Source organism: Mesoplodon bidens, assembly GCF_964165515.1.
Source record: "Mesoplodon bidens genome assembly, chromosome: 1".
NCBI lineage: Eukaryota > Metazoa > Chordata > Mammalia > Artiodactyla > Ziphiidae > Mesoplodon > Mesoplodon bidens.
Window position 1 is genome coordinate 184,757,285 of NC_138176.1, and position 23,739 is coordinate 184,781,023.

The following is a 23,739-nucleotide window of genomic DNA, read 5'->3' on the forward strand; positions in this document are numbered from 1 at the left end:
CAGGTGTTGCCCACAGAGGGACACAGCAGCTGCTCCAAAGTTCTTCCACAGTTTCTCTCTTACTGCCCTATTCATATTCTGGAACACAGAGTTTCTGCTTCCTCACTTGCTGAGGCATTTAGAAAAGTCATGTCTGCTGAGAAGGCTTTCACTCCTGGAAGCCTTGGATGGGATAATGTCGCCCTCTAGTGTGATCAAGGAGGCAGGGAGCACAGACCTGGTCAGGAGGAGGGTGCCTTACAGAAGTGAAGGCGAGGAAAGCAGTTCTTATCAAGCAAGTATATTAACAAGTTTTCCTATTTAATTCTTAAAACAACTTTGCAAAGTCCATTCTTATGTTATCCATTTTTAGAGATAATAGAAGTGCTCAGAGAGATTGAGTAACTTATTCAAGCTCACACTACTAGAAAATGTATAGAAATTTAAACCCCAATCTCTCTAGTATTAAAGCCCATGGTCTTTCCTTGTATCATTCTGTAGGCCATATAAAAACTGGGTCTTCAAATATTCAAAATATATTTTGGAACACTATTTAATGCCAGAAATTGAAGTTGAGAATAGATTTATTTATTCCACAAAGAGAGCTCAGAGTACTTTAAGATGAAGTATGTGCACCCATCCGTGTGTGTGGGGTGGGGGGGACAAGGGTGGGGGAGGAAGTGGAAACCGTCCCTAGGTGCCTTTCTTTATGTGATTCTTTCACTTATAATGGCCTTCTACATCTTTGTTAATATTTTCCTATATCAGTCATAAAAACTCAGCATTCCTTATCAATCCTTTCTCTCACTTCTGAAGCCCCTACCAGTTTCTCTGTACCAGTTTTCTTAGTGAACTCAGTATTACAGTCATCATCACATCGAATTCCTCCATCCACCATCCATGTATTACTTAGTAAACTACCTGAGAGCCGAGACTGTCTTACTTTTTTTCCACTTCAAACCCTTAAACTTCTATCACAGTGCTCCACAAAGAACAGACCCTCAAGGCATTTGCAGAATTTGGATTGCAATAGATGTTAGTCACTGTCCTTGATGAGATTTTAATTCCAAGACATTAATAGCTTCTTCCAACTTGGTAACATCCCACTGTGTCCTCTTACAGAGCAAATTAGCCAAGTTAAATGTCTAACAGCCTGGCAAGATCAAAGCTCTGCTAACTCACATCCACATACTGGTGAAACTATAGGTCAATGAAACTTGAAGTTGGGAAATGGGCTGGAGATGTGGTCTCTCTCCTCATCTCAAGCATGGAGGATGTGGGCCCGTGTTCCGCCATGCCTGTCTCAGTCTTCCTTCATTTTCTCGTCCTCCTCCCTCGGTATGTGGTGATTCTGTTCTACCCTAGTACCATCTACCCTCTCATTCAATTGCTCCCTTAAATAGAACCCCTCTGCTTTTTCCTTTCCCTAAATTGCTTTCACTGATCCTGACTGGTGTGTCCTCTCTGTTTAGGGAAATGTGACTAACCTCCTGACCTCTAATTCTGCCACAGACCAGCTGTCTTCCATGTATTAACCCTGTTTAAGCAAGTATTTAAATTCCTGGGATGCTCAGTCAGCAGCATCAATATCAGCAGCACCATCTGCTGGGAGTTTTAACCCCTGGCTCCCTGGGTTGTAATGGTGGAGGTGGATTAGATACCCAAGTTTCACATGGGGTTAGGTCTGAGCCACATAATATCTTAACGCTCCTCTGCAATTCCAATCATTCTAAATGTTGGCAAAGTAAGTTTTGATGTTGAAAATGTAAAATTTTAGTACATTTATGTTAGTCTCAGCGATATATAATAGCAAAATATTAGAAGCAATTTATATGTTCATTAAATACAAAATTCAACCCTATGAAAGCACAACCAAAACATTTTGAATGGCTTTATAATATTCTGTGGTTTTGAAGTTATATTTATTAACCTGGAGAAATGCTTAAGTTATAATGTTAAGTGGAAAAGAAGTAGGATATAAAAATGAATTAAAACCTAGTAAACATTTTGATGTATTTTCATCCATTTTTTCCTGCACCAATATTCTTAAAAATATAAAAAGAGAACTTCTGTTAGTTTAAAAAGCACTTTTACATATTCATAGTAATAACAAATCAATGCAATATGATAGCTCTGCTATAGGTATAGCATGTTAACCAGCATAAACCCACAGCTAACAGGTGAGCTAAACCATTTTTATTGTTTCCTCCAGTTCCTAGAACTCTTTTTTCTACTACCAATTTTTCAACACTACCACCATAAAAAAAAAAAAAATCAACCCTTTCAATTCTCTTCTTTCTTCTTTTTCTTCCCAAAGTCATCCCAGGCCCTCTTTTCTGCACCTGAGTCTCAGATAAGGGGAATAGAAAAGCGAATCAGAGCAAACATTTCTCCCATTTCATTTTTTCACCAAGATGCTCCTCCTTGCATCCCTGAAAATACACAGGGCACTGTCACTAGAGAAAAACTCGTGGCCCATGAGTTCACAATTCCACTAGAGATGATAGTCCCACCACTGCAGTTTCAGACAAGATCAGAATTTTGTATACTAATTGTGTAATTGCCTAATTCTGGCAAAAAGACAAATATTATACATGCTTTTAACAACTGTACTATAATAAGGCACTCTCAGACCTTTGGCATGTATGCTGAAAGGATTTGTTATTCCTTTCTCCTGTGTTTGTTTTCAGGATAGGAAGAGACACTGAGAGCTCATATGACATAACACTTGTCCCTCCAGACAGCTGAGTATTTTCCACAGATAGACAATGACATTTACTTGGAGAAGCTTCTTTAATATGCATTTAGACAACAGATGTTTAAAACACAGTTCAGTCCTGTCAAACAAAGAGCCATTTCCAGTTGTTTCACTTGTATTCAGAATGTAATCAGGTCAGAGGAATACCCCTAGATAACATTAGAGTAAAAAAGACGTTCTGTATAGGCCAGTAACAAAGCCCATCCAATGTGGCTTGGATTTGAGGAGGAAGTATGCAGAGGAGAGGGACAAGGGAGTATAGATTTAATCAATTCTTTTATAAGTTTTCCATTTTTATGAAACCCCACACTTGATTATTTTTTCATTGCTCATAATCTATTATAGCATGCACACATATACACCACCTCCCAACTGTGGAGATTAAGTTCCCAAATATCTACAAAATGGGAGCAGTTGAATCTGAGAAACTTAAAAGCCTAAAGCACTAGGAGTTGGCAGACCAAGTTTAGTATTGAACTTTTAGAAGTCCTTTACAAATAAAACTATAAAACAGCACAGTAATAAAGGAGACTATCAATGACTTTTCTACAATTTAAATTAGTAATAATAGATTTGTACTTAATAAAATAGAGAAGAGAAAGATAGTACTTATCAAGTCCTACTGGTCTTACATCTGTAATGTTTCTCACTGACCTCTTGCTTTCCATGGCTCCCCAAACCTTGGCCTACTCCTGACTGGGATCTTTTACTCACCCTAACTAAGAAACCAAGAGGAGGAACAGGACAAGTGATGGAAAGATTCATTTAATTTGGAATATAGTGAAGTTCGTGTGCCCAAGAAGTTCACAGAGGCAGTCAGAAATAGAGGACTGAAAATAAAGAAAGAGATTGGGGTAGAGTTAGACGTTAGGGAGTCATCTATGGATGGAATAATGAAAAGGAAAGGAAGCACGAGGGCTGATGCTTGGAATAATTCACGGGTAGTGGAGAGAGAAAGAAAAGGACCAACAGGGAAGAAATAATTTTTCCTGAGTCTTTTTCAACTCTTCTGAAGGTTCACAAAGGCCAAGAGAATGGAATTTTTTTTTTTTTTTTTTTTTTTTTTTTTCTTTTTGCGGTATGCGGGCCTCTCACTGTCGTGGCCTCTCCCGTTGCGGAGCACAGGCTCCGGACGCGCAGGCCCAGTGGCCATGGCTCACGGGCCCAGCCGCTCCGCGGCATATGGGATCCTCCCAGACCGGGGCACGAACCCGTATCCCCTGCATCCGCAGGCGGACTCTCAACCACTGCGCCACCAGGGAGGCCCGAGAATGGAATTTTTAAGAAGAAATGGATGCTTATCATGAGTGAATGTGACAGAAAGGTTGAGGGAAATAAGGACCAAGGTCACTGATTTGCTGTCTGGGAGTTGGCCGACCACCTCTGGGTTTCTGGACCCACTACTCCACTAAGCTGCTTCTCTCCAGGTCCAGAGGGTCTAAAGAGTGAGTGAGAGAAGAGGGAAACAACAAGAATATTCCTTTCCTTCACTGTCAAATTTGTTATTTCCCTTTCTTTTGTCTTCTCTTTCAAGATGAGAAGGTAATGGAATCAAATGAACATTCTACAGAATGAAAGAGGCTTAATTATGTCCAGTTAACAGTTGAACCACTTATTCAATTACTCATATACATAAATAAATTGGCCATTACATTTCTTTCAGTCCCAGTTATATTTTAATTCTTTGCATACTTCAAAGACATTTTTATTAATGACTATGAACATAATTATCTGAATGATAATGAAAATGGAAGATTCTATGAGTCTAAATGCCAGAGTTGGGAGGCCAATTAGTGGTCATCTAGACTTGCTGTCTACAGAAACCATATTTTCTTCTATGGTGTTTCCAGAACTAGTAGCAAGGAAATCTCTATGTGGTCTGTTTTTAAATACTTCTAATAATTTTAAAACTCTCCCATTTATTGTTCTGTGTGTCTTTAAAGGGAGGAAAACTAAGAAAAGAGGGTGGCTATTAAAGAGAGGCTCAATAATTCCTCTCCCATATGATAACAGTTTTCAAACATTTGAAGGGCTGTCATATTTCTAAGTCTTCTTTAATGAATTCATTCAATAAACATTTTATTGAGGGCACTGTGCAAAGATGATAAAAGCTGCTCCACCCTTTAAAAATGGGAAGTTGCAAAAGGAACCTAATTTTTTGTATCCTCTCACGTACCTCACTTACCCTACACATTTCTTAATGGCTCCATGCCCTTTTTTTTTTTTTTCCCAGAAGTATGCCTACGAGCTGGCCTGCATCAGGACAGTAGAAGAAACATTTGTCTTTTGCCATCTTCAGATTGAATCCAGTATTCAGTGTCACGTAGTTTGTATGTGGCAAGTTTGTCAAGTCAGATGTTTGTGGTGATTGCCAAAGATATCCCCTTGGTTCTAATGGAAGGCATTACTATATACAACTGAAAACCTGGTCATGTGGAGAGCATCCAAGACTGTTCAGAAACAACTGCTTGGCCAGTTGTGTTGAGGAGAAACCCAATCTGGAGGGTTAAAAGAAGTAGCAAATTCTCATGCTGTCAGCCTCTCTAGCAAATCTTTCCTCCCTCTTATGGGGGAACAAAATGGAAGCTGTTACGTGGATCATTGGGTCAATGCCTGAATCTAACTTCCTAATCACAGGGTAGAGAATTCACATAGTCAAAACATAAAGTCTTTCTTTTTTAAACCTGGTATAGAATGTAAACTTTCCAAACTTATCTGATGTTTGGTAGATACAGTTGACAAACCATCAAGGGTATAAGCAAAAAGTTTGGCAAGAGTATTTTTGGCTTAGAATAAGACTCTTAAAACAAAAGAGTTCCCTTTTTTCCCCCTCATAGAATACTTCATAGATGTGGAAATACTAAAAATAAAGATTAAAGTTTCCACAGAAATAAATATCTCACAGCAGGATTCTCCATACTATTTCCTCTCCATATGTTTAGTACCTCATTTTGACACATCATTTGTGGTCTACTAAATTTAGACAAATCACCTTGGCTATGTAGTTGCAAATTACTAAAGAAAGCCAAGCTTATGGAAGGGAAGGTGTGTGTTGTTCTTTGGGTTTTCTTAATTTTCTCTATTAAATAAAATATTGACTAAAGTAAATATTGAATAAAGTAGTCAAAATAAGGAAAGTACTTAGAATCGTATTTAAAAGCTTGCTACTTCAAGTAATTTCATGCCTCTCATAAGATGATATTTATGGTGATTTATTCTATATATAAAAAATATGTAGATAGCCCTACCAGAAAATAATGCTAGGATGACATAAGATTCATCTGGCATTCATGCTGTTACTACTAATGACATACAAATATAGCCATATGTTTTCAAGCTTTTCTGAAGCAAAGTCTGTACTGTATCGTCTCTATGAATCCACCTACAGCACCAAGTGTGTACATAATTACAAAAAAGGGATATACTTCTTGTGCTGGTCATTTGTCTGCTTGCTCTCAGATTCATTCCCATTCTTCCCTAGTTCTGCCTGTATCTCAGGATCTACATTTCCCAGGGTCCCTTCACAAGTGGTTTCTCAGTAGGTTTGGCAAATGGGAAGCCTTGCTGGATTACTTAGGAGTGGGAGAGAGAAGTAGTCAGGGTATTTTACCCTCTCCTTCTCTGCTTTGGTGGCATCTCTGGCATTGGCTATGTTCCCTCCATAACACCAGTTCCCATGGGATAATCATTCCCATATATTTCAGATCTCACAAGACAGCCACTGAGAGGTTCCGGCTCCCAGTAGATGGCTCAGCTTCTGAGCCCTGGTAGCACTCTGTCTTCCCTACGTTCCATCCACCAGAGTGGTAGTAGCAGTTTCCTGCTTTTCCAAAATTTTTAAGATTGTCTCAATACCTTCTTATTTGGCTTCCCAGTTCTTCCATTTCCTGTAACCAATCCCCTGCACGAAATTTCTTCTGTTTGCAATGCCCAAAGTGGTTTCTATTTTTCTGAATGGCTCCTTACTGATACAGCTCTTGGTATCAGGAATGGTTGCAGGAAACTGATATTCAACACGGAACCCTGAGATTGGGTTGTTATCTGTTTGACCAGGAATGCAGTGAAGACATCTTTATAGGCAATAAATGAACACCAGTAAGTTGTGGCATGCAGTAGCATCATGATTACTTAATAAGCTGTGGTTTCTTGAGACTAGAACAGGGTTAAGACAACGCTTTGGCCAAGTAACTGATGCACTTGACCATTATGATAATAATCATGATTAACAAGAATTATTAGATGGTATGGATGCCTCTGATTGCTCTGAAGAGTATACACAAAGAAAAAGATAAACCTAACACCTTAAACTTTTAACATAAAACCTTACTTAGGCTTCGTAGCCACATTCCATTGCCCTGTAGTCACAGGGAAGACATGGCTGATAATATAGATTGAAAAAGTTGCAACATTACTTAAATGTATAGTCCTATTAGTTATTTTATGCTAAGATAAGGGCTCTGGATGCAAAGGAGCATTTCACTGAGACTTTGGGTGGTAACATTTGTGCAGAGATGAGGCTGCAAACTCTGAACTTTCCAACTTCCTGAATCTTCCTAGCTAGCAGAAATAGTTTGCCCCCTGTCAATTTGTCAATTTAACATCCCACCCAAGGCAACCAACCTTCACTTGCATAAAACCTTTGCATGACTTCACTTGTGGCATTTGCCGGAGAAGAGGATGCTTATTCTCCATAGAACCCATTCTAACCATCCATCATTGTCTCTAGCTTCATAACAAAAGTTCTATCCCAACATAGCCCAGATGGAAAAGCTGCTATAGGACGTGCTCCAGTGAAAGACAGCAAATACACCAAAGGAGTTGCAGAATTTTGTCAGTTTGTATTGAAAGAAGTCTTGAAAACATGTATAGGAATATGTCTTAGTCCATTCAGGCTGCTATAACAAAATACCACAGACTGGTAGCTTATAAACTACAGAAATTTCTGACAGTTCTGGAGACTGGAAATCCAAGATCAAGGTACCAGGGACTTCCCTGGTCATCCAGTGGTTGGGCCTCCATGCTTCCACTGCAGGGAACACGAGATCGACCCCTGGTCAGGGAACTAACATCCTGCAAGCCACGTGGTGTGGCCTAAAAAGACAAACAAACAAAAACAAGATCAAGGAACCAGTGTGGTCACCTTCTGGTGAGGGCCCTCTTCCTAGTTCATAGATGGCACATTCTTGCTGTGTTGTCACATGGTGAAGAGACAAAGGACCTCTCTGGAGCCTCTTTTATAACGCACTAATCCCATTCATGAGGCATCCAACTTCATGGCTTAAGCCCCTTCCAAAGGCGCCACCTCCTAATATCACGAACTTTGCGGGTTAAGATTTAAACGTATGAGTTCTAGGTGACATGATCATTCAGACCACAGCAGAATATATTCTAACACTATTCAGAAGAATGAAATTCAGAAGACTGAATCAGTGTGAACGTATTGAAATGGGTACACCTGCCTGGGATTCAGGATTAAATGTGTTGATTGAAGCACCAGGGGGTGGGACTAACCCTGTTAGATTAGTAAAATAATGCCAAAAACATGTGAGGCAAAGATGGCAGAACGTGTTTGGCACATTGAAGAACTATCAGACACAAATATGAGCCACATATGTAATTCCTAGCTTTCTAGGATCCATATTTTAATCTAATATTTTTTTTAAACTATCATTTCAAGTGCTCAACAACCACATGAGGCTAGTGGCTACCACAGTGGGTAGCACAGGCATAGGCAAAGGCATCTGGAGAATCCTAGAGATGAGACTCTGGAACAGGTTCAAAATGTACAAACTGCTTAGCCGCTCCCAACTATACCCTCACCTTGAAGGGTCCAGAAGACATTCTTTTGTCAAAGTATTAAGAAATACATCTGTGACAGGAGCATATTCGTGCAAAGGACACTGGCGTCCTGTTACATAGCAGCATTAGGTTGTGCTTGTATTGACACTAAAAATGGTTAGACATGAAGAAGGGTTCTAGGAAGATGGTAGAGTAGAAAGCACCAGGAATCTGCCTCCCCACCTAGACAACAATTACACTGGCACAATCTATCTGAGAACTCTGGAGTCTACTGAAGACTTGAAACTTCCAGGGGAAGGCTTGGAAGGTAAATCGGGATTAATTTTGGTCAGTGTCAGCTCTTAGCATAGTAGCAGCTACCCCACCCCCAGTCACATGGCAGGCAGCTGTGCACCTGTTCCTGGAGCAGCCAGCACACAGCTTGCAGGAGGCAGGGTGAGCAAACAGAACCCAGTTCTCCAAATATTGGGGATCTGTGCTCTGACTGCCAACTGCTGCCTCTGATCACAAAGGTGCAAACACAGGGAGATCAGCTGGGTGCTTTGTGACCACCTAGAGGGGTGGGATAGGGAGGGTGGAAGGGAGAAGCAAGAGGGAGGAGACATAGGGATATATGTATACGTATATCTGATTCACTTTGTTATACAGCAGAAACTAACACAACACTGTAAAGCAATTATACTCCAATAAAGATGTTAAAAAATAAACAAAACACAAAGGTGCAAACAAAGTAAGAGGCAGCCAGTGCTGTTGCACCTCCCCTCATTGTTGCAAGCCCCTCCCCCTCGGGCTGAAGTGACCTCCAGAAAATGTAAAGGGTTGGTGCCCTTCTCCCTGGAAACATCACAGCACAGCCTGTGCAGAGGAATACACCAAAAGAAAACAACTTTCCCAAAGAATTATAAGACCTGGGCTAACATTATGACCAGGAACTGGAGAAACATGTGGAAGTGGATTTTGAAAGCACTGGGCCAGAGAGACCTCAGTAAGAGTACATAAGAAACAATTTATTGACACAGTGGCACTCTCTAGTGATTCAAAATTTAAAGTCTTAGCAGGGAGTCCTGGAGGCAGTCCTAATATGCTTCTGGCATGACTCCTTAAAACTTGGTGTGGCAGGTCCTGTTCCTTGGGAAGCATACTCTGAGACGGAGATTAGTGTTCAGGAAACTTATTACTTTAGGAAGTGCTCTCAGAATCACACCCCGTGAAAGGAATTAGAACTGGACCAAGGGAGAAGTTGGTTTACAGTGAAGTCTCAACAGAGGCACCATGGGGAACTCTGAACATCTGGTGGGTTGGCCCTTCAGAGTTGCTGAGGTGTGGACTGAGACCAGGCCTTCACGCCCACACTGCCCAGGCACTGGATGTAGGTTGCCCCCACGAAGGGGCCATGTGGGGCTCACCATGCTAGTGTTAAAGGTTCACTATACTGCCATGAGAAAGTACGGGTGCTACTACTACAAAATGGGAGGCAGGAAGAAGCATGTCTGGAATCCACGGGATTCACTGGGCGGCTCTTGGTAATTTCATGCCCAGGGATGGGTTAGCAGACTGTTTACCAATGGCCCAACAAGCATAATACATCTTGTTGGGATGAAGGTCTGGGTCACCCAACGTTAGGGAAGCAACCTAGACTACTGATGTGGTGGTGCAAAGCTAGATGTGGAATGCATGATGGAAGAGGGAGGATGACATTAATCATATATTAATTGTAGCCTCAGCTCCACCAAATGTTTCTCGCTTTCTGCACCATCTCCCACCCCATTTCTCCACTATTATTGTATGGGATACCTGCAGGAACCTGCTTAGTGGATTTGATAGGTGTACAAACATGGATAGGAAAAGGAATTAACACCCATGGAGCAACCCTTGCCTCATGGGAGATAGGACTCCAAAACAAATCCTCTCCTCTTCTACCCCTCATGAAGACAATTTTGAGGTGCATTCCATTCAGCTCTTCAGAGGGTCAGTGGCAGGTTTACGCCCCAGTTGCCCACAGAGGATTAGCTCAACAGTGCATCCTTGACTTGGCTTTCCCTCCTTCCCTGTTTCATTCTTCCTAGTGCCCTACTCTGTTTTCTTGGGATCACTTCTTCAAATAAACCCCCTGCCTGCAAGCCCTTGTCTTGGTGTCTGCTTTTTGAGAGAACCATTTCATGGGATTTAGTTTCTTATATTCATTTTACCAATGAGGATGTGTTTTGCCCAAGATCACATGGTGGAATGCAAGGTCACCTGGTGAATGTCTTGATTGCCCTGTGTGTCTTCTTAGTAAGGCAGTATCCTGAAACCTGGTCCCTTCAAGATCCACTTCAGAGATGAGTGATTCTACTTTTGGAGGACTTCCAAAATGCTGGCCAACATCAAGGCCTCTGTAAAGAGATGGTCCTCAGGGTCAGTGACAGGCTCACAATGGGTCCTTAGTAGAAAAGACAAATCAGTAGGCACTGAGCTTTCAGCCTAGAGATTTGATGTTCTTAGCAATCTGTTCCAAAATAATCTGTCAGTATCTTCCCTAAACACTTGTTAAACTGGGCAATTCAGTTTATTATTATGTTTCACTCAATAATAATATTGAATTATTCATTCAAAAATAATCTGGTCCCAATCACACCATGTGTTAATATCATTTTCCTACTGAATATCCCTAAACATAGTTTTCAGAATTCCTAATTATTTCACTGTGTGCCTTTCCCGCTCCTCTTCCAAGATTCTAAGATTTAAGATACCTTTAACTAAAACACTTCACTATTTTCTCCTTAACCATAAATAAAAGAGGATTTGGAAAGTGAATTCTTGGAGGATGGGGAACCTGTCCATCTTGTTCATAGCAGATACTTAAATGTCTGTTGAATGAATTTACTCTAAGTCTTCGCAGGTTCACCTGCCAAGAGATTGGTCAATACTGGTAACTCGGCAGATCTGTCTGATGGTTGTCTATCAGTCAGTACCGGCTAGATTTTGCTGTAATAACAAACGTTTACTGAATTAAGACACTGAGATTTGGCGGTTGTTTTTCACTCACACTACATGTCCTATGTAGTTCAGCAGGGGAGCTCTGTTCATCATTACTCAAGGATCTAGGATGAGAGGTTTGATCTCAACATACGTTTCTATGATCATTAAGGCAAGAAAAGGGAATATGACAAATTGCACACTGGCTCTTAGAGCCCCACTCAGAAGTGACACATGGCCCTCTGCTCAGATTTCTTCAGCCAAAGCAAGTCTCATAACTATGACTATCTTCCAAATCTATTCTAAACAAAGTGTTAAGTAGTTTTCACCAGGAAAAAAAAAAATGTAGTATGAATTTGAAATTTTTGCCTGACCTTGGCTCCCAACTTCACTTTAGAAGAGATATGCTGACCTTAAAGCAGACCCTTAAACTGCACACATAAAGAGTAAAAAACCAAGACAAAGGTATGCAGTTGCAAAATGGCCATTTATTGCCTACAGGGGAAGGAACGGGAGGGAGAGAAGGGGAAGTACACAGGTGCGAGGAAACAAGCATATATTTAGCCCTATACATCATGTGTGAGCAGTACCCAATCTCCAAAATGGAAAAAAAGTATTTTGTCATCTGACATAGTAGTTAAGGTTCTTAAGCACCTCCCTCCTGAGCTGCCACAAGATTTAAAAGGCAGGACTGCTTTGTTTAGTCAATGTTCACATTAATGAAAAAATACTACCACCCAACTGTGTCCTTTTGCACGCATATTTTGTACAGTGTCTATTGTGAAAAACATCTCAGCTGAGCAGTTTGGTCAAGATACAGATCTCATCAACTGTTTAACCGTAATAAATAGAAAAATAAAGCAGCTGGTGATTTTGTCAGAGAGAATGTGTTCCGTAAGAGTAGAACCACTTTCTCCGGGGATGACAGAGTGTTAAATGATTAGAACACCACAGAACCAGTCTATCAAACATTAAACACTAGTAACCTACAATTACATGGCACTTCATTAAATCTTCTGATTTAAAAAAAAGAAAGAACATCTCAGATTTTAAACTGATTATTAGAACACAATAACAAATTGATTTAGGGCTTGGCTTTTTCTTAGGACAAAAGCAAAGTAAATACATAACCTAAAACAGTAGAATCTGTTTTGGAATAGCATCAACAGAAACTACCAAGTTTGCAAGGAAAAAAATTACCAAAACTTCTTGCTCAGTTTTAAACTCATGTGCTTTGCTTTCCAACCATTAAATTAGTTACAAAAACACTTTAGAGGCCACAGAATGACTCAAATGTATGCAAAACAATGGAGATTAAGTTAATGCCAAGAAATTAAAATAAATGAGCCCTTCCCTATTCAAATGGTAAACTGAGTGGAAGAGTCAGTCATCTCATGGACAATTAGTTGGCACTTGTTTTATGGTTGAAAGAAATCACAATAGAAAAAAATATAAATTAATCCACGGTGAATTTGACCAACACCCTGGCCCTTTCAGAGAGAAAAGGTACATACACACTCTCCAAAAAACCCCAAACAAAACCCACCTCCCTCCATGCCGCCCCACTCCACTCAGACAACAAAACCCAAAGGTGAAACATTCATCCCTCTCAAAATATACTAAGTACTCTAACGAATCCTACTCCTCAGCTTCTCCTAGATGAAAGAATTGCTTGCATGTGGACAACTGTACGAATGCCCATAGTGCACTTCTCAGTGCTGCTGGTGTTTAAGAAATTTGCCACTCACAACACTGAACAATTCCACACCCAGTGTGCAGTAACACAGCCATCCAAGCCACACCCCCAAAACCTGGCAGAGCACCGCTCAAGAATTTCAAAGGTAAGGAAATATATTTTAAGCAAATTAAGCACAGAGAAAGGACAGTACAGTTTCTGAATAAATACACACCCAGACTACTGCATCACTTACTGCATCAAGATTTAAACAAGTAGCGGGAAACTAAGCCTGTTCAGTGAGAAGCAAAGCCATTGTTTGACACATCAACGCTGAGCCAATTGTGTGAGTTAGTTAACTAATTAAACAAACGTGGTACATATAACCATTGATAACTTGAAAGGACATAGTCATATATCAGTAATGAGAAATTAACATAAAACTGAAATGAGCAAGAAAGGACCACTTCTGAGAGGGCTACCATGATTCTTATGCTTTCGAGTTAAAAGTGACAGACATACAAATATGGAAATCTTCTAAATTTGGAGAGACTGTTGTAACAAAACAACTAGTAGGCGCCAAACTATGCCTTCTGAAAGTTTCTGGAAGCTGAATATATCCAATGCTACTGTGCCAAAAGACTCATATCACTTGGCATTTGCAAACACTCTTCATAATGTGATTTATTTCTGATGACACAATTTCTCGTGTCAATACAATGATGCTAAATTTTATACCACTGCCACAGAAAATTAACATTTAATATGCAGAAATGTCCTTATTTCACATGCTTTGAAAGTGAAAATTATTTTACTTAAAATTCCATTACTTCGATGTCATAATGTTTGTTGAATAAAACCTCAACATGCTTGTTTTCCTTTGGTTCGAAGAATAACCAAGTCTAACCAAACAAACTTATGCCAAAAGAAATTACTAACTAGGCTAATAAAGCTTGCTTTTCCTGGTATTTCCCTATTTCTTATAGAACTTGTGATTTAACAGAGAAACTTACACAAGGCATTTGGTTAAAAACAAGAAACATGCATGTTCTCCCTTACCACCTTCCTGAAAAGAACTACCTTTTTCTTTCTGTGGATCTTGTTCAGAACACCCTGCAGTATAGGTATAGGAAACTTCTTTTTTCTTTTAAGCTTTAAGGTGACACACAATGAAGATGTATCATGTTGTAAAACACAAGATGCTCTTGGCATCCTGTTCTTAAACAGATTACAACTTTGGTAAATAAACCAGGTTAAGATGAACTTATTTACTTAGGTTTAAATTCAAATTTGGTAATCATGATGCTGTTAAAAAATTACAATCACTCAAAGCAACCATAAGTATAAAAGTTCTCATCTGTCTACAAATTCAAAACTTTAAAGCTCCTGGCTTAGAAAAATATTCTAATTTCCCTAGTTAATATGTGTACCAATAATTCACAGAGTTCTACAAACATGATACAGTTCAGAAGGAAAAGGTTAAACAAATCTTCTACGCATTAGAAAGGTGTTTTTTTTTTAATGGGGAGGACAGGTAGAAGAGGAAGACTACCTTACAAATGTGAGAATTCACATTTCTGTCAAAATGTAAGTATATATGAGTACTATTTTGAAAATGTGCACTAAAGTCTTTGCTTGCTTTGAAACCATTATTCTCAGGGCCTGCCAAATTTATCAGAATCTGATGACGTTTTCTGTGACTGAAGCTACTGATCAGTCAGTGCATTTTACAAAGCTATTAAAATCCCTCAGAAACTTAGAATATAAGACCTCAGAAACAAAGAAGTAAGTACTGGGGATACAGTCAATTTTTATTGCTAGAAAATCTAGCCTTGGATTGGGAATGAAGAACCATATGCCTCTGGTTCTATCGAAGAACACATCTAACCTTTTTTTTTTTCCTTGTGCTTTCTCTATTCTTTGCTATTTGATTTGAAAGTATACATGGCACTAGTAATTTTTAGAAACTCTTGGAAATGCAAATACAAACTTAATCTTTCACCCATTTAATGGTATATACTTAGGAGATACAATTTTAAAATGGAACACCATATGATTGCCCATGTTCCAGTTTTAATGTGTCACATCCTCAATTCTAATACAACCCACCGTAGAATCAAGTGATATGAGCCTTCGGGATATCTTTCAACTTTCTCCCTTGCTTCTCTGTGATTTAATAGGTAACTTTAAAACACCAAATAGGGACAAATAAGAAATGAAGCTTTATATTTCTGCAAACTACAACACTAAAACACAGTGGCTTCTTTAATACATTCACAACAGGATGCTTATTAGTAAAATTAAATATTTGCCTATGAATATCAGAAAAGTAATTTGAAAAGAAAGAGCTCGGAACAAGGCAAATGGGAGGGAGGAAAAGCTGGTCTCAGAACCCATTGTGCCATACCTGACTTTAACATGTGATATTCAAACGAACGTTCACACGCCTTACATCAAAGAAATGAAACAAAAATATTCAGCTACGTTGTACAAAAATTTTTTTACATAAAACATCATAAATCTTGAACAGATTTACTATATTTGTATTCTAAAAAGTTGCCTATAGAATGGTGCTGGGATTCTGTTCTCTGCTTGCTTTTAGGCAGTGCTGTTGCTTAAAAGTTGACACCAGGCACAATATTTTAAAACAAAGTCAACAAGCAAGGAGCAGTAAGTGGATTTGAGCCTTTCCCAGATGTCAGTCCTGAGGATGCTGCAAGACTCCCCATCAAAATGTGTAAAGCTATGAGGCGGATACTGATGCCTGAGAGAGTGGGTGACAACATGCACTGTATGACTGTTGTAATGCCAAACAGTGTAGTTTTCCCCTCCTCAAACAGCACTGTTTCAATAAATTTAAAGAACACTCCAGTTCTTAGAAAAATATCAGAAATCATATTTAACAGTTAAAAAAAATATTATCACAATCTAAAAATGCCCAAATTTTCTCTTATCTTCAGATAAAATATGCAGCAGCCCCATGGCATAAAGCTTATTAACTTATTCTGAGAACCAGAAAGTACATGAGCATAAATATTTTACTTTCACTGAATATATACCATATGTCATTCACCTCTTCCTTTTGGCTTTCCATGCCAAAGGTCCAAATGGCATGTGTTTTTAACAAGACAATACTGAGGAGAGCAGCATTTCTGATCATCTGAATTGGCAGCTCAAAACAGATACCACTCCTTTTACAAAGGGAACAAAGGGTGAAGGGTGTGTGAAATTTGGGCAGTGGGCTAAAGGGAAACCGTGCACATGAAATTTGGGTTACCATGCCCCAAGTGTGTTTGCCACCCAAAACATAACACAATTACCTACTTTAACAGAGCTACTACCAACATTTACTAAAACCACATTAAAAATACACAGGATAATGAATGGTTTGAAAGAGTGCATTTGGAAGCAGAGAGAACCCAATTACACACCTTCCTGCAACAGAGTGCCTCAATCATACACAAAATAAACTTAAGCTGTTTACAATGTTTCCCAATTTTTTTATTTTTCCCTCTACATTTAACTATTAAAAAAGTTTTTTATTAATAAATGGGCTCCTCTGTGGTTCATATACAATCATAAGTGAACTTTAAATTCCATTTTATACAAACATCTCAAAAAATATTGGGAGTGAAGTATGGTAAGAAATATTGCTCACATTGCTAATTAACATGCGTAGATGATAGGAGGAAAATGTTTTGTTAGTGCATATACCTCCAGAGCAGAAAACCCACCCAAAACAAAAGATTTAAAATAAAACATACAGTAGCTGATTACAAAAAAAGGTAATGTCCACAAAATTAAGTTTTTCATGCTATTCTACTTTCCAGTACTATGTAATCAATTTGCATGGCTAGATGTTGAATGCTTGAGGTATATAAGAAGGGATACCTGCACATTGAGGAAAATCTGTCATCTTAAGGGTTGTTTCTTTGTTTATTTTGTTTATTCTGATATCTTGACATTTTTAAAAGAATACTTTATTTACATCAAACTTCACTCAACTACAATAACATTCCAATTATAATAGATGACAAACAACGCCTCTACCACTAGGCACTTTTAAAAGGGAGTTTAGGCTTTACAGAACCCTTCTGATGCAATCCCATATATGACATTACATCAACCCACCTCCCTCGTCACACTAAAATTACCCTTCAGGGGAAATATCATATTATGTAGCCTGATTAATTTACTATGGAAGAAATTAGTATAAAATGACCACAGGAAATGCATCATTTAAGACTAATAAAACAGCCTAAGATGTCAGGTTTGAAAGAGGAGACAAATTGTATATATTTAAAACTAATTAAATAATTTAAATTTGACCTGTATTTTATATATTAGTGAAACACAAATATAGGCTATTTTCTTTTAAAATTTCATTCACATAATGGAAAGTTTCTTGTTTATTAAAAATATCACATTTTGAGACTAGAAACAGTAAAGTGCATGAAAAGTTTAAAATATAAATTTCAGAAAACTCTTATAGCAGCAAAAAAGCAGAATAAAGAAAAACTTAAAAACACAGACACAACCTTTTCCTGTTACTGTGCCATAATTAACATCAAGTAGCCAACCAATTTTTCCCCCATTTAAACGGTATTTCAATCACTGCCTCTTGAGTCACAGATTTTCAACTGGCCCCTCCTGGGCGAAAAAAGGATTCTAACATATCTAAAGAGCATCAACAGTTGGGAATAAACCAGTAGCTTCTTAATTCAACCCTGACAGACAACGGAAACAAAGATTAAAAGCATATAATGGCCATTTGGCAACTAGAGTCAGGAAAAATGATCCAAGGTTTTCAACTACTCCCTGTTCTCTCTCTCTCCCAAATCCTTTCCACTGTCACCTCAAAAAGCCAAAACCAACAACCACTTGACCTACTCTGGGAAACACATGGAATATTTGTAGCTTTCTTCTTCTAAAACTTTGATCAGGGCCTTTTCATTCAGTAGTTATTTTTTAAACATTTGACCATAACAGCAAAAATGATACAGATCATATAATATCTGTTTTTTCCAGCACAACCAGGCAGAAAAGGGTGGATGAAAACAATAAAAAATACTGGACACTAATTTTGTGGGCATCCTAAATAGACAAAATTCTATTTTCAAGATGTGTGGCAGTAGAAATTACCCGTTGTTTTCCTATAAAGAAACTGAAGAGACAGGCTTAGAATTAATACTTCTAGTAAGGTTATAATTAATAGGGGAACAAAATACAGAATGAGTCCTCAAAAAACAAAACAAACAAATAAAAAAAACCAACCAGCACTTGCCCGACAAATTGTTGTGTGCTGTTAAATGCTTGATTTTGAAAGCATATTGTGCAATCACCTTTCATTTCTCAGTTTTTCTCATTATGGCTAGTTTATGTACAGATCTAGCAAATTTAAGTGCTTTGTTAATGTGCAAATGACTGGGGAGCCAAAAATCAGTTTGTTATCATGGAAAACAGAAATTCAAGGCAGTTTCCTGCAAGGCATGCCATCATTCAGCTTAAAGTCTTATATTTATAGTTTTTAAAAACTGCCTTTCACAAAAATGAAAAATGGTTGGCTCACTTGAAACCATTCAAAAGAAAGTATTTGTTCTGGAAAAACAAATCCCTGTTGTTGGGCCTTGAATCGGTGATTTATCAATTCTGAATGCTGACTCCTAATATAATATGAAGAAGGTCCAACTTAAAAACATGTTAAATTAAAAATTTGGAAAGAGAGTGATAATACTTTGGTTCCAGCCCTAGTGCCAAATGATACCAATATGCACAAAATTGTACAAAATCTTATAGCAAACACATAATGAAAGGAACCTGAAGAAGCAGCTTAAGGATGGCCATACTTCACTCCTACATACTTTGATTTACAACTGTACAGGTCCATAGTAACAGATCCCCGTCTTTGCGGGGCAGTACTCCACTACCTCCGATTAGGCAAGTGAACACCATTGACAAGAGGCAGGAGTGGAGGGTGGAGTTCAAGTTGTGTTAACAGTGAGAAGTGGTCTGAAGGGATGTGAGGGTGTGGACACCCAGTGATGTTGTTCTCAACCAGCCATTGAGGATCTAAAGGCCCCAGGACACCAAGCACGTTCATATGAGTCTTGGAATAGAAAATGTAGTCAATCACGCCCTGAAAAGAGATTGGGAGTTGGGAAAAAAAGAAAAATATATGCTTAGATAAAAGAAAAACTTAAGATATATAAAAGAACAATTCATAATTTGTAAAAGCCAAATACCTGAGTAACCTGTATTTCTGGTACACCTGCTGTCTTCACAATGGGTCAAATAGAGCTCAAATCTTGAATGGGTATTACATGAAATAAAGGTGGCTGGACAGGGAAACACAGTACCCTAGTGGAATCATAAAGCCTTGCACATGTGCATAAGTGGTAAGCAAACTGAGAAGCTAGCACACCAAATCATGTCTAGGCATCTTTAGAACTGGCTTGCTTGGGTCAGTGAAATCTAATTTATCAGTATAAACAATATGGAAACTGCACTGACTCTGTTACAATAAACAGAAAATCAGAATATTTATACAAACATATACAAAGTTAATGAAAAGTTATGACAAGAATAATTCTGTTAATGGTAACTAGTATGATATTCAGTTATTTGTACATCAATCAAACACATCTGAATGAAGCCACTGTAAAGCATGTTTTCAGATTTGCTAATCCTAGTTCAGCTTTCCCAAATTTTATACATATATACAAAATACTGCACACATTTAATCATTCTAATCTGTTCTTAAGTTTAGAATATTCATTTTCACAAATCCTGGTGTACTATAAATTCTGGATTCCTTGCTGCGTAACAGTACCTCAGCAAAAAACATTCACTAAAGACCTATCTATGTATTCAGTTGTATCTCTCAGAGCTAGATGATTCGGTTTATCTGATCAGTAAGTTTCAAAACTAGTGTGCTTTTTTTGCCCCAGGTTATGTATGCAAGAGTGTGAAGTCGGATTTTTTCCTTCCCACATCAAGAGAGCCTGAGCCCAAGTATGAAGAAAGAGTTCCACACCTGGAAATACCTATTCATAAATACTATACACAGTGAGTTCTAGCTAATATTTTTAAATGGTATCACAGTGAAATGGGCTACTTTATTAAAAGAAAAAAAAAGAATTCAATGAAAGAAATTATACTGTGAAATTTCAGAAACAATTACCTTAGTTTGCTGATTTTGACATGACCAAGACCAAAACAACGAAACAGTTCTTTTGAGGGAGAGGGCCTTATTCAACATTAGATACTTTAACCTTACTTTACCACAGATTAAGGAACCTACGTGAATCCAGGGGAGTACTTTCTGCCATTAATGCTCCAAGTCCAAATAGTCAAGAAATATTAGCACAATGTATTTTTATCCCTTCATTTTGGCTAATGCCTAGTTTTGCAGTGACATTTTAGGAAAAGGGTTGACAAGAGTTTCAGTGGTTTTACTTTCTTTTATGAGACCACCCTTTGCTTCAGCAAACACATTTAAAACATTTGTGTTTTAAACAAAACACAAACAAAACATTTTCAATTAGTTATGTTGAATAAAACCTGTTATATCTTATCACTTTATTATAAAGTATCATTATGCACATTAGCTACTAGAGTTAGAGAATCCTTTGCAAACATAGGCCCCAATAAAGATGTTAAACATTGCAGAAAGTAAGAACTGGAGATATCACTTGTAACTGTTTTCTTGGTTTGAAACATCCAGAGTAAAAGCTCTTATCAAAATCCTTAGCAAGTTCATGTCTGAACTCACCCAAGTATTTATACATATGTAGGTACACTTGTACACTGTATCATATTCACAAAGAAGGTTATAGACTAACGATTCTTAACCTTTTCTGATTCAAACTGTTTCTTTTTTAAAAGACCATAAAAAGGTGGGAAAAGTCTTTATATTAGTAAAGTCTATAGGTAAGTCTATAGAAGTGTATATGAGAAAAAAGTAAAAACAATGAAAATAGTTTATGAGGTAACATTATGCTAAGCTTTGTTTTGTAAAAGAATGTGAGAAAATTATACACTAAATTTCACAATGTGTAACAGAAAGATTTACTACTTGACATAATAGGAAAACTGTCCTTCCTCTTTTCATTAAATGGTTCAGACACACCCTTAGATTGGCATGGGGCAGGAGGGGGGGCAGGTGATGGTGAAAGCAGCGGCAAGTTTGAATTAGGCTGTTTATTCAACTTATCTGATGTTATGAACTGAATGTTTGTGTTCCCTCCAAATTTCTATGTTGAAATCCTAACCCCTAACCTGATGGTATAAGGGGGTGGGGCTTTTGGCAGGTGATTAGGTCATAAAGATGGAACCCTCATGAATGGGATTAGTGCTCTACAAAAAGAGACCCCAGAGAGCTCTCGCTCCGCCATGTGAGGATACAATGAGAAAACAGCTGTCTGCAACCCAGAAGAGGACCCTCATTAGAACCTGACCATGATGGCACTTGATCTTACACTTCAAGCCTCCAGAACTGTGAGAAATAAATTTCTGTTGTTTTATAAGCCACACAGTTTATGGCATTCTGCTATGGCAACCTAAACTCACTAAGATACCTTGCCTACAAGTAATTCTCCTAACTGCTTACCCTTCAAGTCATTCCAAATCAGTTCTAGATTAAATGACTCTGAGTTCTAAATACCACGTTTCTACATTTCTAATTTATTCGAGAACCAAGAAAGTAAAAAATGCTAAGCCAAGTAAACAAAATTTAACAGTACTCCATTGATACAATGGCAGAATACTATACTTTGATCTGTATTTAATGCTAATCACATGACATTTTTACATTTGATGTTACCTATCCTTTTTTACCAACTGCCTTCAATATTGGCACAGCACTAATTCCATAAAATGCTTTGTATGAAATTGAAAAGTTTATTGTCTGCTACTTGGACCAAAAGCTTAATTCTCTCTAGTCAGGTATGCCCTTAGTTTGTTCTCTGATCATCCTTCTTTTCCATCCTATTCCACCCTCCCATCCATCTACCCAGCCAGCCAACGTATTTATCCTCCCCATTCATGCCTCTCTCGCATGGATTTATAGTTCTGCCCTTTCTCATCCTATCCTACATATGCAAACATCAAACACTCTCTGAGCCATGCACTTTTGGTTCTTTAACTGTACTTCTTTAGACAATATAAATGGTTCAATAAGATTCTTTTATTCACTTATTAATACATGTAAGTTCTTTTGAAGAAACATCAACAAAAGATTTGAAAACAACTCAGATGATCGAGGAAGATCGCTTAGATTAATATTCTAAACGTTATTTCCCTAATATTTACTTTGTGGATAAGGTAAAAGTAACCTTTATAAAAGCCTAGTTAAGGTAGAAATGATTTGGACTTTTTACCTATACACAAACCAAAAGAACAATAAGAGTTGTAGAATTACTGAACACTTATTTTAAGGAACTTTATTTTAGGTTTTCTGGGTTGTGCTATGCTGGCAGAGCTGTATTATATACCACTGTATAGGATTTAACCTACAGTAATTTGTGTATCATTAAGTCCCGAGGTTTTCCTTTAAGCTTACACAAGAAGCCATGGTGTGATAGAGTCAGCTAGTACTTGCTTTCTTAGCACTTCATCCCAACTCTGTGTTCAATGGTATGACGTTGGGAGCTTGAAATCTACTACAGTGGGAGTACATGTACCACAGAAATCAGCAAACACTACAAACTTGGGCTTCTTTTTTTTCTCAGAAAGCTGATTATTAAATATTTACCAGCACATTACTGCATATGAGTGATCTGAACAAAATCAATCAACTCTGAATAGTATTTTCTACTCTAACAGCAAAAATACTAAAATTAGATTCAACTTCTAAACAATTCTTTTCCACTTCTTGATTACAAAAACTGACCAATAACATAAGCACACAAATTTCCTTTCTTCTTCCTACTATCTCTTTCTTGGAAAGGGGCTAACAAGCACTGAATATGGGAAAAGGTTATCAGAGATGTGTAAGAGCCCAATTCATAAATTTCCTTTGGTATTTTATTAAATTCCCCATCTAGGATTCTTAACTCCTAACCACTTTCTAACATCTGCATTTTTTCAGGATAGTATAAGACTTTAGGATAGATGCCTGAAATGCCAGAAAGTCAAACAAAGTTACAATAGAAGAGCTACAGGCAGAATGATTAGAAAACTGGCAAAGGGAAAGGGACTGACTACAGAAAATCACTACCAATCAATGTTTCAAAAGAACAACTCGTTTTGTACAACTGGCCCTCTACTTTTTTTTTGTCTTATTTTGCAAAAAAAATATCTTTCTTGTCCTTTTACTAAGCTGGAATGATCTACTGCCTGGGCATTGATTAGTATGACAACATGGATATAAAATAGACCCTAAGCACAACTTTCTCTAACCCATCTCACAAAGAAACCTGGAAAATTTTAAGATAAATAAGATATCAATGGAAAGTACTAAGAAAATTTTGAGGGAATGCTCTACAAATTCATTCAAGATGAATGTAGCTATATCAGGTTGCTTATTATTTGGATCCTTATTGAAAGTTAGGGATGGTATGGACAAGTGAAG

At 37.9% G+C, this 23,739-nt stretch overlaps 1 protein-coding gene across 7 annotated transcripts in view; it reads right to left on the reverse strand.

Moving 5' to 3' along the window:
- Positions 1-11,962: 11,962 nt before the first annotated feature.
- Positions 11,963-23,739, reverse strand: part of CNOT6L (CCR4-NOT transcription complex subunit 6 like) — a 119,778-nt gene continuing 108,001 nt past the window's right edge. For all 7 annotated transcript variants that reach the window (XM_081245165.1, XM_081245164.1, XM_081245160.1 and 4 more), the window contains one exon: positions 11,963-19,305. In XM_081245165.1, the coding sequence (XP_081101291.1) occupies positions 19,093-19,305 (213 nt within the window). In that variant the 3' untranslated portion in view covers positions 11,963-19,092. The remainder of the gene's footprint in view (positions 19,306-23,739) is intronic.